Below are 14981 nucleotides of genomic sequence, written 5' to 3'. Positions count from 1 at the left end.
TAACCCACTGAGCCACCCAGGTGCCCCAGAAAAGAATAGTCTTTCCAATAAAATATGCTAGGACAATTGTGTGTCCATGTGAGAGAAAGAGAAAAAGCTGTACCATCACAGACATTATTTGTGGTATACTGTGGACATAAATGTGAAAGAATAGTAATGCTTCTAAAAGTTAATATAGAAGGATATCTTGATCTTGGGATGGGGAATGATCTCACCGTGAAGAGAAGACCGGTAACTTGAGATACATTAAAATTAATTCAGTCCAATTAAACTCAGTTTACAACACCATTAAAGAACTAGAAGGCAATGGGTACCCAGGTGGCTCAGTCAGTAAAGCATCTGCCATCAGCTCGGGTCAGAGTCTCTGGGTCCTGGGATTGGGCCCCCCGCATCCGGCTCTCTAACCCACTGAGCCACCCAGGTGCCCCAGAAAAGAATAGTCTTTCCAATAAAATATGCTAGGACAATTGTGTGTCCATGTGAGAGAAAGAGAAAAAGCTGTACCATCACAGACATTATTTGTGGTATACTGTGGACATAAATGTGAAAGAATAGTAATGCTTCTAAAAGTTAATATAGAAGGATATCTTGATCTTGGGATGGGGAATGATCTCACCGTGAAGAGAAGACCGGTAACTTGAGATACATTAAAATTAATTCAGTCCAATTAAACTCAGTTTACAACACCATTAAAGAACTAGAAGGCAATGGGTACCCAGGTGGCTCAGTCAGTAAAGCATCTGCCATCAGCTCGGGTCAGAGTCTCTGGGTCCTGGGATTGGGCCCCCCGCATCCGGCTCTCTGCTCAGCAGGGAGTCTACTTCTCTCTCTCTCCCTCTATGCACATATTCTCTTTCTCGCAAATAAATAAATATATAATCTTAAAGCAACAACAACCAAAAAAACCAACAACCAAAAAGCTAGGAGGCAAGCCACAAGATGGGAAAAGGTATTTGGTACGCATGAAACCACAAAGTAGAAATCAATTAAGAGGGATGCCTGGGTGGCTCAGTTGATAAAGTGTCTGCCTTCAACTTAGGTCATGATCCCAGGGTCCCGGGATCAAGTCACACACCAGGCTCCTTGCTCCACAGGGAGCCTGCTATTCCCTCTGCCTGGTGGTCCTCCTGTTTGCTTGCTCCCTCTCTTTCTGACAAATAAATAAATAAAATCTTAAAAAAAAAAAAACAATTAAGAAAACACAGTAGAAAAGTAGAAACTTCACATGTGCTTCAAGAAAAGTATAGATCTGAGTAACCATTAAACTTGGAAAAAAATGATGAACTTTATTACTAATCAGGAGAATGCTAATTCAGACATTGAGCAAGTGTGTCAGAATGGCTAAAATAAAAAACATTGTTAAGAAGGGCTGGAGAAGAAATGGATCAAAACAAATTCTTACCCTCTTCTTTGGGGACTTAAAATGCATACAGCCATTTTAGAAAATATTTCAGCATTATGTACAAAGTAGTTCTTTTTGGATATTCTTTACCAGTAGTCTTTTCCTCAAGGAACGGTGCCTTTTCTTCTTTATTTTGTATTGTCTCTTTCTTGTTACCCTTCTTAAGTCTTTGGTGGACCTGCTCTGTCTATTCGTATTTAAGTTTGAAGCATGGAACATTTGAATTACGAACTTACTTATTCATGGACTGGGCTCACCCACTGCAAGCTTCAGTTTGAGGTGAACAGCTGAAGTGTCAACTTTGAGAAGGTAGCCGTGTGCTCTTTATGGAGACAAAAACTCAAGCCTGTTATCTGCAAGTTAGATCCCTGTTTGTTGGCTTTCTGTGTACCATTTCCACCTTTTCTTTCTGGTTTTCTACAGAACTCTGTGATTGAGTGTCAAGTTTTTCTGGGGTTCTCTAGGGCAAATTTGCTATGGACCATGTCGCCTTACATGGACATACTAAGTTGGGCATTTGATTGAGGGCCTGAGGTTTCCTAAAGTGAAATTGTAGTGGACTTGTTAGGCTATTGATTATCCACTGTATGTGCCAGACCATGTATTGAACCTTTTACATGTGTTATTCTGTATCTGCATTCACTCCTCAGTACAGCTCTGCCAGATAGCGTCATCTCCGTTGTATAATTGAGGCTTATTTGATGTGACTTTCAAATTCCTGATTATTATTCAGTATTGGAGCTTGGATATCAGTTGGGATCTGTGTGCTTTAAGAGTTTTTTTAAACACTTAATAATAGTTTAGTTCTTGAGTTTATTCAAATTGGAGATGTAGAAAAGGGATTCTGGGTTGGAAGCACGTTCGTTGTTAAAAATGGATGATGGCAGGGATTTGGGTTGATTAAAGAGGTGGATAAAGTACTATATGCCAAGGAACGAGGAAAGGATAAGAGGTTTTATTTTGAATATAAAGGCAAATTTCAGAATTGGCGATCTTGTAGCGCTTGGTCGGGTGTGTATAGGATCAGTCTATGAGGTTGGTGTGGACAGAGTTGTATTAAAATCCCCTGAGGAAAGAGTGCTTTCTCCCAGTTAGACTTGTGTATTATCCTTCTTTGATTTGTCTGTCACTTATGAGATGTGGCAATATTGGTGAGCAGTTTAGTGAGGGGAATGTGAAAAGCTGTTGGGAATACAGAAGGTTGGAGAAATGCCTTAGCTTCTGGAGCCCTTACAGCAGCGAATGCTGGCATGTTGCTTTTATGTGATGATATACTAATAGTAGGATCAAATGCAAGAAGAAGGTAGGAAGCTGTAAACATAGGAATCGGTACCTGTTTGCATAACTGAATTAAAAACCACCATGGCTTTTTTGTGGAATTGATGGTAAATACTCACTTTCGTGTCTTTTGTGCAATTGACCTGTGAATGAGGGAAATTTACTTTTCAGTATTCAGAGTCAGTTTGTGCTTCCCGTTGGCCTTTGTACTAGAAGTTTCTGTTGAGGGATGGCAGTTATTTACATAATTACTCTCATCACTGTCCTACTCATGGAAAGAATTAAGGCTCCTTGCAAAACTAGTAGTGTAAGTTAAAGTTAGAAATGGAAAAAAAGGAAGAAAAATAAGGTACCGACATAAAATTGTATAAATAATACTATACTCTCAAGACTGAAATACTTAATGGAATCCAAATTTGGCCATTGGTGTTATGGAAGCCAACCAAAAACTACTATTCCTTCTGAATAATTGCTTTAGAGAAAGTATTTTCTTATTATGTAAATGAGACAGGAAGTTTTCCCAAGGATCTCTGTAAAAGATGCCAGTACTTATTTAACATGATGAACAATTTCTTGTGTGCTGCTGACATTCCAGAGTTCTGTGGGAAGGATTTGTATAGGGAGGCATCTAAGGTTTTGTCAGACTCTTTAATACACTGGTTTACTCTGCTCAGATACGTGTTGTCGGCCAGTTCAGTGTAGTACCTGTTTATGTAGATACGGATGTTCCTAATTCATATTTTGTGTTAATACATATGAAACTTTATGCTGAACAATGAGCTCTTGTAATTATGTCCTCAAACTGGGCTAGAAATTCATATGTACTCTAAGATTTATTAAAAAAACATTTTAACTTGACAAAGTGAAAATACATTGTAACATAATTTTAAGAGCTATAAATTCAAGCAAGTGAATAATTATAGTGACTTTTTTTTTTCTAGTTTAATTTTGTTGGGAGAATCCTTGGACCTAGAGGACTTACTGCTAAACAGCTTGAAGCAGAAACAGGATGTAAAATAATGGTCCGAGGCAAAGGCTCCATGAGGGATAAAAAGAAGGTAAGTCCTTGAACATGGGGGGAAGTCTTGATGTGAATAACTTACTTATAATTTTGCATTCTAATAATATCCTGATCTTTTGTGCGTAAAACACTATACATTACTTCATATCTGAAACTTTTGAGCTTTTTTAAGGTGTTGTCATGATTTTTTCTTTTGATTATCAGGAGTTTTCATTTAGCCAACTAAGGTATCACCCAGTCCATCATGTTAACTTATTTTGGTATTTACAGTTGAGATGGTGCCAATTTGGAAACTAGTCACACTATAACGTTGTATATATAAAGGTATGTCATTAAAAGTTTTAAAAATGTAAAATGTTTCTGTTGATGAAATTTAAATGAAAGTGATCAAATGAATAGCTTTGGCCGTGTGTCGGATTACTGGGAGAGCTATTAAACAGAAAAAGAAAGCTCTAACTAGCTATATGATACTTATCTTGGATTTCACCAACATTTTGTGTTGATTGTATATTTATTAGACATTTTACTTTATATTGTTCCTGTTTTCTCTTTTTAATTTCTCCTGTCACTTATTGCTTTGCTGCTTTAATTAATGAATACCCAACTATCTACTTTAAATACTGTTTTTTGAAAATATTTTGTTTATTTATTTGACAGAGAGAGAAAGAAAGATCACAAGTAGGCAGAGAGGCAGGCAGAGGGAGGATGGGGTGGGGGGGTGTGGGGGGACAGGACCCCTGTTGAGCAGAGAGCCCAGGACCCTGGGATCATGACCTGAACCTAAAGCAGGGGCTAAACCCTCTGAGCCACCCAGGCACCTTTAAATACTATTTTTAGGAAGGTTTTATTTGCCTGGCTTCCTGTTATCTAGTGATACTGTTAGGCAGGATACTTTTTGAATGTATATCTGTGTAAAATGGTGTTTGACTGATTTTTTTTTTTAAGGTTATTTAAAAAAAAAAATGCCACGTTTAAATGAAATCATATGTTACTTATCTTTGACTGATTTCACTTAGAGAAAATCCTCTAGGTCCATTTACCCTGAAACTAATGTAACACTGTATGAGAATTATACTTCAGTTTAAAAGAAGAAAACCTAGATTTGATTGCCAAATATAAAATGTACTATCAGGGAGGTTATTATTTTTTAAAATACAATGCCTTGAGAAGGCTATCAAGTAATAAACCTGTGGTTAGCTTATGTTGGAGTGTGTGCATTGAATCACTTTGTGGAGTTTATGGAACAAACACCAGGTCTTCAGAGGAGTCTGATTTTTCGGATGTGCTTCTTTTCTGACCTTCCACCTCATTGCATTTACATTCTCCTCCCACCTGACTGGATTGCAGTCATTTTCTCACCTTGCAGACAGATAATGACTTCGTAGTTGAAAAATTGGGTATGTGTGGGGAGGGGGCATCCCCAATAATATTGACTATCTTTAAATCTTATTAAAATCTGTTCTTGTCAGCTGAGTTTAAATATATTTTGAGGCAAGTATGTGAGTTCTCCTTCAGCAACTTTAAATATTGTATTTAAAACATTTATTATTAGAATCTTAAAATGCTTAAACATTTTCTGAATCAGCGAAGTGGCAGTCTTACATTGGCATGCAGTTTGGGTCCCCCCTGTTTGCACTTAATAGTTGTATTGGCATTAAGCAATGCTAATTTAAGAGCCATAGAAAAATGAAATCGATAGTTGATGGACAAATAAATCTTAACCTTAAGATTAGTGTATCCATCAGTTAAACAATTACTCTATAAATCCATGAAAAAACATGTTTTCCCCTCTTCCTCAGCCACTATTAATTCTGTAGTAATGCCCCCCCCCCTTTCTCCACTCTCACACTCCTAGATGCCAAGGATTAGAGTTTAGAATTTGTGTAATAAGACATACATGAAATTTTTGCTTTTGTTTTTGATTGGGGTTGAAGTTTTTATCCTGAAGAACATACTCTATTGTCTTTGACAGAAGAACCAAATAGTTAAGACAGTGAGCTTTGTGACCACATTGTTCAGGTTTGAATCTTGTTTCTGTCACTTAGTAGCTTTGTGATGGACAAGTTACTTAATCTCCTGCTGTATAAAAATAGAAGTAGTAAAGGTGCTTGTGAGGATTAAATTAGAGCAGTACTTTGGATCATAATAAGTGATCAATTAATCTTAATGATTATTCCTAATAAATTTTATCTTTAGGGGCTCTTGGGTGGCTCAGTTGGTTAAGCAACTGCCTTCGGCTCAGGTCATGATTCCGGAGTCCCAGGATTGAGTCCAGCATCGGGCTCCCATCTCCGCTGGGAGTCTGCTTCTCCCTCTGAACTTCTCCCCTCTCGTGTTCTCTCTTACTTGCTCTCTCTGTCAAATAAATAAAAAAAATCGTTAAAAAAATTTTTATCTTTACACTGTCATAGTAGTGTCCCTTATTCACAGGTGGGGGGGCTGTTCTTAGACCCCCCAGTGGAAGCCTGAAAATGCAGATAGTACTGAACCCTATATATACTATGCATTTTCCTGTACATACATACTTCCGATAAGTTTAATTTATAAATGAGGCACAGTAAGAGATAACAACAGTAATCAGTAATAGAACAATATATGGTAATAAGTTATGAGACTGTGGTCTCTCTCTCCCTCTGATAATATCTTTTAGACTGTACTCACCCTTATGACGATATCAGAGGGTAAAATGCCTACATGATGAGATGAAGTGAGATGAATGATACTGTGGTAGTAGGCTGCTGTTGACTTGATGATGAGTTAGGAGGAGGATCCTCTGCTTTCTGACTTGGGATGACCATGGGTAACTGAAATTGCAGAAAACAAAGCTGCAGATAAGGGGGGATGACTAACTGGATACTTGGTGCTTTTTTTTTTTTTTTAAGATTTTATTTATTTATTTGACAGAGAGAGATCACAAGTAGGCAGAGAGGCAGAAAGAGGGGGAAGCAAGCTCCCTGCTGAGCAGAGAGCCCGATGCGGGGTTCGATCCCAGGACCCTGAGTTCATGACCTGAGCGGGAGGCAGAGACTTAACCCACTGAGCCACCCAGGCACCTCTACTTAGTGCATTTTATGTTTAAACTCTTAACGTTGCATCAAGGTTGGGGGGACTGCTACTGTTTTTTTAAGTTTTGGAAAGGAGAATACTTCCTTCTTTTGTGACCTTTGAATATCTCATATTCTCATTGCTTTTCTGTTTTTCTCTGGTGGTTGGTGCATCCATATTCTGTCTTGTCCGCTTTGTTCTTAACCACAATTAGAAGCAGTTTACACTTCTTTTTATGTTTAATTTATACTGTGGGCTATCAAAATAAAACTTACAGATTATACATAATGCAAGAGTTAACAATAAAATAAGACACCAAAAAAATTTGGCCACAGATTATATTTTTAGTTTTATTAAAATGCTATAGATGAACATAATTTAGGCATATCAAATTAGTTTGAATGACTACCATTTGTTTGATATTACGGTATATGGAGTCTTTGAAGAATTTATGCACATATTTTTAACTCCAGGAGTGTCTTCTATAATTTTAATGTAAATCTATACATAAATAATTGTTAACTAAGTCATTTTGGTTGATGCTGTAGTTACTTTATTCACTGAACTTTTGAAAATGTCAATGAAAGTAAAGTCAAATGGAAAGTGCTGTCATTTGTTACTTGACTGTTACTTTGAGAAAAAACTCGACAAGCAGATTGGAATAACAAGGAGGTATTGATGTGATACTTCTTTGTACTAAGCTGATTTAGGTGTGTTTCAAGTGTTTCAAAGGAAAAGCCAACTGGCTTTAAGCTTTTCTGCAAAGTTTTCAATTATTGTAAAAGCTGAGAAAGCTAGAAAATCTTTAATTTACTGGTTGCCTAAAATATGATGGAAAATGCTGTTTGCTGATCTGCATCCTTCATTAGCCTGGTAAACTCAGTGAAGGCAAAGCATGTCTGCTTTATGGAGCATTTCCTGAGTACCTGGCATAGAGTAGGATCTGAAAAAAGAATAAATGTTTAGTTTAGGTAATGAATGAAAGGCATAGATGCCTCCCACTGTGTCTCCATAAAAAAGCTTGTAAATATAGGAAATTATAAACCCTATGTGCTTTTAATTCTTTGGGCAAGATAAGCAGTACCATAGTATTCTAAGCTGCTGGTTTTAAGCAAGGGAGTGAATATGCCACCTTAGTTTTTATTCTGTTGGGTTGGTATTCAGAGTTATTGATGGGGATAACAGCATTCGTTTTTGTATATAAGTACCCAGTAGAATGGTACTGGGTAAACTTCATGGAACCAAAGAGCAGGAGCTGTGGTCAGACTTTATGAGAGACTGTGACCAAAGCTTGGATGGCTTGTCGGTTTCAGCAAGTACTCACCTGGAGCAGGCCCAAGTATCCTCTGTCTCTGATTAAGTATATGGTACCATGGTGTCAGCAAGTGGAAACCAGTAGTTTTATGGATACTTCTTTTTAGTTTTTTTTTTAGAAGATTTATTTATTTGAGAGAGAGGGAGGGAGGAGTGTGGGGAAGGGGAATGGGGGAGAGGGAGAGAGAAACTTAAGCAGACTCCAGAATGTGGAGCCAGATACAGGGCTCAGTCTCATGACTGGGGCTCCATCTCAAGACCTGGAGATCAGACCTGAGCCAAAACTAAGAGTTGGATGGTCAACCAGCTGTGCCACCCGGATGCCTCTTTATGGATAGTTCTTTTGATTTGTATACTTTGTATCAAGTATTATTCTAGGTATTTTATACACATTTGTTGAGGGCTTTTTTTTCCATGTCTTTTAAGTTTATTTTTTTTTTATTATTTTGGTTTTTTACAGTGTTAAAAAACTGTTTTCAGTTTTTTAACTGAAAAAAAATTGGTTTCAGGTGTACAATATAGTGATTCATCAATTCTATGGATCACCTGTTGCTCATCACAACAAATGCATTCCCTAATCCCCTTTACCAGTTTAACCCACTCCCACCCTCTCCTCTTTTTTATGTCTAAATGATATGTAATTATGCATACCACATTTTATTTTATCCATTCATCAATCAGTGGACCCTTGGGCTGCTTCCATATCTTGGGTATTGTAAATAATTGCTATAAACGTAGGGGGGCATGTATCCCTTTGAATTAGTATTTTTTATTGTTTGGGTAATACTCACAGGGTGATTGCTGGATGGTAGGGTAGTTCTGTTTCTAACTTTTGGGGGGAACCTCCATTCTGTTTTCTACAGTGGCTGCACCAGTTTGCATTCCCACCAGCAGTGCAAGAGAGTTCCTTTTTTTTCCATATCCTTGCCAACACCTGTTGTTTCTTGTGTTATTAATTTTAGCCATTCTGACAGGTGTGAGGTGATCTGAGTTTTATTATTCCTATTTTGTAGGTGAAGAAATTGAGCCTCAGGAGGTTAAATAATGTATCCAAAGGTCAACTGCCAAAAAGGAGCAGTCCACATTCCACCTCCAGCCTGTATTCTGTTCTGTGGTGTACTGCTTCCTAGTTAAGAAGCATTTCTGAGAGTGATAGCAACTTCAGAGATATCAGAACTTGAATATTGAGTAGTTTTAAACTTTGACTATGAGGTCAACATGGATATATTTGGTGAAACTTCTCTAAAGTTTTTAGTTTTTTCCTCAGGGATAATATATTTTGAAGTTTTGTTTTTGTGTCATTCCCAGGATTTTCACAAATCTTCTTTAGGAGGGAATCCCATTTTCTGATAAAAACCTATATAGTTGAGCATAGAAATTCTAGAGAAATAATTTTTGGAAAAGAAGGTGGTTTTTGATAGCTTTTCCATTGATGTAGCAGAAGGCTACAGGGGCCATGTGGAGAGCTCTGGGTAAGATGTCCGTGTGCTAGAGGGGGTGTATTCATCTTTAAAAAACAGAGGTGGTAGGCAGCTGGTTTCCAGTGTAGCAGATGAATACATGTAAGTCATTAGAACAGAAGAGTGTTTCATACATACATTAAATACTTGATAATATTTTGGAGTGATAGTTATTAAAGTGGTAAGTGAAGTTCACCTTTGGGAGTCTTTGTGAGTGGCGTTGTAGGGGACACTCTTGGGGATTTGTCTCTTCAGCATCCATTAGCTCTTCTCTGAGAGCTCCCCTGTCATAAATAAGTGGGGACTAAGTATCCGTGCTTGTGTTTCTGCTTCCCACTCCCCCCCCCCCAAGCCAAAATTGTTGATGAGTGAAATGTCTATAGTTGATCAAAGCCAGGTTAGTTAAGTGTTGTATCTTCTGGACCTTTTCATTGAGATTTAGTAATTTTACTTAGAGCTCTTTGCTTGAAATCAAGGAATGTGCACTTATGGGATCAGATGGCCCTTCTAGGGCTGCTCATAACTATGGCCAGATGGTATCAACTGCTTTCACAATCTGTGCAATGTCTGATTCAGACCCTGCAATGACCTCAGAAAATAGTTTTATTCTTCCAACAGGATTGGAGGCTTAAAGAGGTGACGTAACCTGTCCTGTTCCCCATTTCTAACTGATGACTACAGTAGATACAAATGCAGATCTCATTGAACATTCAAATTGAACTACGCAAATCAGTCTCCTCAGAATATGGGCTTTGAATTTAAAACCTGATCAATCTGTAATACTTTTTTTTTTTAAAGATTTTATTTATTTACTTGACAGAGAGATCACAAGTAGGCACAAGCAGGCAGAGAGGAGGAAGCAGGCTCCCTGCTGAGCAGAGAGCCCGACGCGGGCCCAATCCCAGGACCCTGAGATCATGACCTGAGCCGAAGGCAGAGGCTTAACCCACTGAGGCACCCAGGCGCCCCTGTAATACATTTTTAAATTTATTTTTATGAGGATATACATTGTTTTGTGGAACATGATTTATGAAATGTTATTAGACATATTTTGTAATTGCAAACAGAATTTCATAACATTTCTACATTTTTTCATATACATTACAGATTTTTCTTAAGTATCTCTTAAATCCTATTACTTCATTTCTTATGGTTAATATGTATTTTAATTACTTAATATATATTTTTGGAGAAGTTTAAGAGTACAGATAGTCTGAAAAAAAATTAAAGGCACCACCTGGTCTGTCACTGGACAACCTACCCTTGTTAACAGTTCTTGCATGTCTTCTTACAGATTGTTTTTCATGCAGTTAGATATATACATTCACATGTGTTATAGAACACGGATAATGTTAGATATGATGCTTTATAATGAGCATTTTCTTCTGCAATTCTGTATCCTGTCCTGTGTCAGTTCACTAGATAATGGAGCTTTATAATGTCTAAGACACACGCAGGATGCTTCAAGGCACCTATTGACAGCAACATGCAAGGACAAATTTTCTCGATTTTGGAGGGTTGCTTAGACTTCTATTCTTACCGAAGATGTCGCTCCTGTCTCAGTACTTTGAAAGTGAACAAATTAATACAGTTTTTTTTTGGTTGACATCCTAAAGTGGTTATGATGGACAGCGACATAACATCAAGAATAAGCATGGTTCAGACAACCTTTTAATGATCTTGTTTTATACTTAGCTTTCTGACATCCTTTAGCATAGGTACAGTTTATTCTTTTAAACTTTTCATCATGGCTATTTTTTTTTAATTTATTATGTTCAGTTAGCCAACATAGAGTACATCATTAGTTTTTGATGAGGTATTCGATGATTCACCAGTTGTGTATAACACCCAGCACTCATCACATCACATGCCCTCCTTAATACCCATCATGGCTAATTTTAAACATCAGTAATCCATCACTGAGCATCAGCATTGCCTGTCTCCTTCGAGGTATGCCCATGCTCCTCCGCAGCTCTCACTCCCTCTTTTGCATGCCGTATGATTTGGGGAGCACATTCTGGACAAAATATCCTCTGTAAAGATTTTATTATGCTTTTCTAAAATAACAGGGCTCTTTAATGCTATCATGTTTATGCTTTTTTTTTTTTAAAGATTTTATTTATTTATTTGACAGACAGAGATCACAAGTAGGCAGAGAGAGAGAGAGAGAGGAGGAGGCGGCAGGCTTCCCGCTGAGCAGAGAGCCCGATGCAAGGCTCGATCCCAGGACCCTGGGATCATGACCTGAGCCGAAGACAGAGGCTTTAACCCACTGAGCCACCCAGGCACCCCATGTTTATGCTTTTTTATCACCCCAGATTTTCTTTGTTATCATATATCTAGTCAGTGTTCCTCATTCTCCGCTTGTCTCATAAATGTGTTTTTAAAATACTTTGTCTGAATGGCATCCAAGTGAGGGCCATATACACTGCAGTTAATTGATAAGATTGCTTAAGCTGTTCCGTCCCTCAGCTCCATTTCTCCTTCTACATTTTTATTTGTCAAGGGACTGAGTTATTTATCCTAAATAATTACTGTGGATTTTGCTGATTGCATGGTGGCATTTAACACTGATCTCTGTCCTCCATATTTTTGGGTGAGTGAGAAAGGTTTAATCAGATTCAGATCTCCTGCTCTCCCTTCTTCATTTCCTTTCTTCTTTTTGAAAGTGTATTTCACAAGTAGTGTGGTGATGGTGGGTTTTTTAGGCCTTTTATTTCAGTAGGAATTGTGAAATGGTTATATCCTGTTTGCTCATTAATATTAACTAGATTCACTTTTTATAGGAAAGGCTAGATGAATGCTCAGTTCTTTATTTACTACTTTAAAAATAGTTGGTTCCTAGGAATCCTTCAAAGGTAAAGAATAGGTCTTTTTTGTTTCCTTTTTTAAAATCAGTATGAATGCATGTTAACTATTTTGATGTTTCAGTTCATGCAGTGAGTGTTTTCAGTGATCATGCTGTTTGACCATTGGGGGCTTCCTCAAGTTCACTTCTAAGTGCTTCTGACACTGCCCCAGTGGTTGGGGCTAGTAACTTTGCTTTCTAGTGTGGTATGATAGTCCAATGTCATCTTAAAAAATTTTCAGGCTTGGAGTCATCCATTTCTTTAAGGAATCCTAGTTACTTTTAGTGAAAAATACTAAGTAGAGATTGCATTCTGGACTTAGGTGGTACTCATTATTTGTAGACCTTTTCAGGACAGAGCTAGGAGATACATACATACACACACACACACACACACACACTCTCACACATTGAGGAATATAGGTGTGTACAAGTCCATTCTCATTCAAAATCAGGGCTACAGTGTTTTATTTAATTGATCCTATAGATCTGTTTTCTTCCCCACTGAAAAATCCTGCTTCCTAAAGACACAGAATAAGGACTCATTTGCTTTATTCTAAGATACATAGAAGTCTCAGAATAACAGTACAAACACTACTATCAACAACATAGTAAGTGAAAACAATTTTTCCACAGTTCCTATTGTTTTTAGGTTGTATCCTACTAGAGACTGAAATTTTGTCTTTTAAAACTCTCAATTTCCGAGTGTATAATAGGTACATCATTATGTGGGTCCACATTTAAGCTCATTTGTACTTGGTTTTCTAAGTTTAATAGTTGCTTCAGTTATTTTTCTGTTACTTGTAAAATAGTTATGTGGTTCAAATCTATAAGTAGTCAAATCTGTAAGTATTAGAGAATTTTCAGAGACTCTCGCTCTTACCCCTATTGCCTGTATGTATTCCTGCTCCTTGCTATTCAGGTAAATTTTTAATATTTGTTTCCAGTTTATCCTTACATTTCTTTTTTGACATAACAGTTACATAAGTATGACAATTTTGTATGCCTGTGTGTGTAATTTCTCACTTTTTGTAGGTGGTTATGTACACATTACACTTTTCTGCACCTTACTTTTATTTAACAGTATATTGTTGAGATCACTTTGTGGGGATATATTGAGACAGCTCTTTCAATAAGTTACCATATTCCATGTGTGGATATACTGTAAATTATCCCAACATTCCCCTTTTAATGGACATTTAGATTGTCTCTAAGCTTTTTTTTTTTTTTTAAGATTTATTTAATTTTTAAAACATTTTTTTAAAATTTTATTTGACACAGAGAGGGAGAACACAAGCAGGGGGAGTGGGAGAGGGAGAAGCAGGCTCCCTGAGCGAGGCTCGCTGAGCCGGGAGCCCGATGTGGGGCTCCGTCCCAAGACCCTGGGATCATGACCTGAGCCAAAGGCAGAGGCTTAACTGACTGAGCCACCTGGAGACCCTGTTTGTTTATTTTAGAGAGCCAGCATGCAAGCATGAGTGGGGGAAGGGGCAGAGGGAGATGGAGAGAGAATACTCAGGCAGACTCCTTACTGAGCAAGGAGCCCGACAGAGCACTTTGTCCCAGGACCCTGAGATCATGATCTGAAGTGAAATCGAGTGTTGGCTGCTTAACCGGCTGAGCCACCCAGGTGCTCTGCTTCTAGGCTTTTGCTATTACACATAGGGAGAGCGCCGTATTGGATAGCTTCTACATAGATTTTTACATGACCTTCTTAATTTATCTTCAGGATAGAGTTCTAGAAGTGGTGTCCCATAATTTTGCTAGCTAGTCCTGAATTTCTCTCTCTCTAGGGGTTGTTCTCATTTTGCATTACCAGCAGCAGTGTATGAGAGTTCCAATTTCCTGAAAGATTGACCAGCAGTCTTAAACTTTTATATTTTATACAGGAGATTGAACATCTGATAAAGGCACTTTTAAAAAGTCATTCTTTTAAGTATATTCCTGTGTGTGTGTGTGTGTGTGTGTGTGTGTAAAAGGTCATTACTGTTACGAGCAGTGCAACCGTCTCTGGTTTCCCAGTTAGTCATTTCTTTGCAATATATTTCTTATGTTCCCATCCAGCCCATTTATAAATAATTATTAGACATAGTTGAAATAGTGTTATTGGTCTTGAGGTGCATTATAATTGTAACAAACTTCTGTTTGTGCCTAAGAAATTAATTACTATTTAAAATGTTTTCAAGAGGAAAAGTGCTGTGATTTTTCTGTTAGTTTATATGGCCTTTCTCAGCTAGGGTTCCTCTTCTGAACCACAAAACATAAAAATTCTTCAGTTTTACCTAGAGTGATTCATAACAAGTATCATTATAGATGTGTAGGAGAGAAGCTAATTATATATAATTTACGCCTTGGGCCCAGCATTAAGACTTGATTCTCTTGTGAGTCCTTAGTTGGAAAAGGCTATTTATTCCCTGCAAGGAATGTTTGTTTTGTTTTGTTTTTTAAGATTTTGTTTATTTATTTGTCAGAGAGAGAGAGAGAGAGCAAGCACAGGCAGACAGAGTGGCAGGCAGAGGCAGAGGGAGAAGCAGGCTCCCTGCCGAGCAAGGAGCCTGATGCGGGACTCGATCCCAGGACGCTGGGATCATGACCTGAGCCTTCGGCTCAGGT

At 37.8% G+C, this 14981-nt stretch overlaps 1 protein-coding gene across 4 annotated transcripts in view; it reads left to right on the top strand.

Annotated features, from left to right (window-relative positions):
* The window catches only part of LOC111158650 (QKI, KH domain containing RNA binding), a 157422-nt gene that overhangs the window by 57436 nt on the left and 85005 nt on the right, over positions 1-14981 (top strand). For all 4 annotated transcript variants that reach the window (XM_022520830.1, XM_022520831.1, XM_022520834.1 and 1 more), the window contains exon 3: positions 3622-3738. In XM_022520830.1, coding sequence (XP_022376538.1) covers positions 3622-3738 — 117 coding nt within the window. The remainder of the gene's footprint in view (positions 1-3621; positions 3739-14981) is intronic.

Source organism: Enhydra lutris, unplaced genomic scaffold, assembly GCF_002288905.1.
Source record: "Enhydra lutris kenyoni isolate GAN:26980312 unplaced genomic scaffold, ASM228890v2 scaffoldscaffold62, whole genome shotgun sequence".
Lineage (NCBI taxonomy): Eukaryota > Metazoa > Chordata > Mammalia > Carnivora > Mustelidae > Enhydra > Enhydra lutris.
Note: the sequence above shows the minus strand (reverse complement) of the source record. Positions and strands in the feature narration are given on the sequence as shown.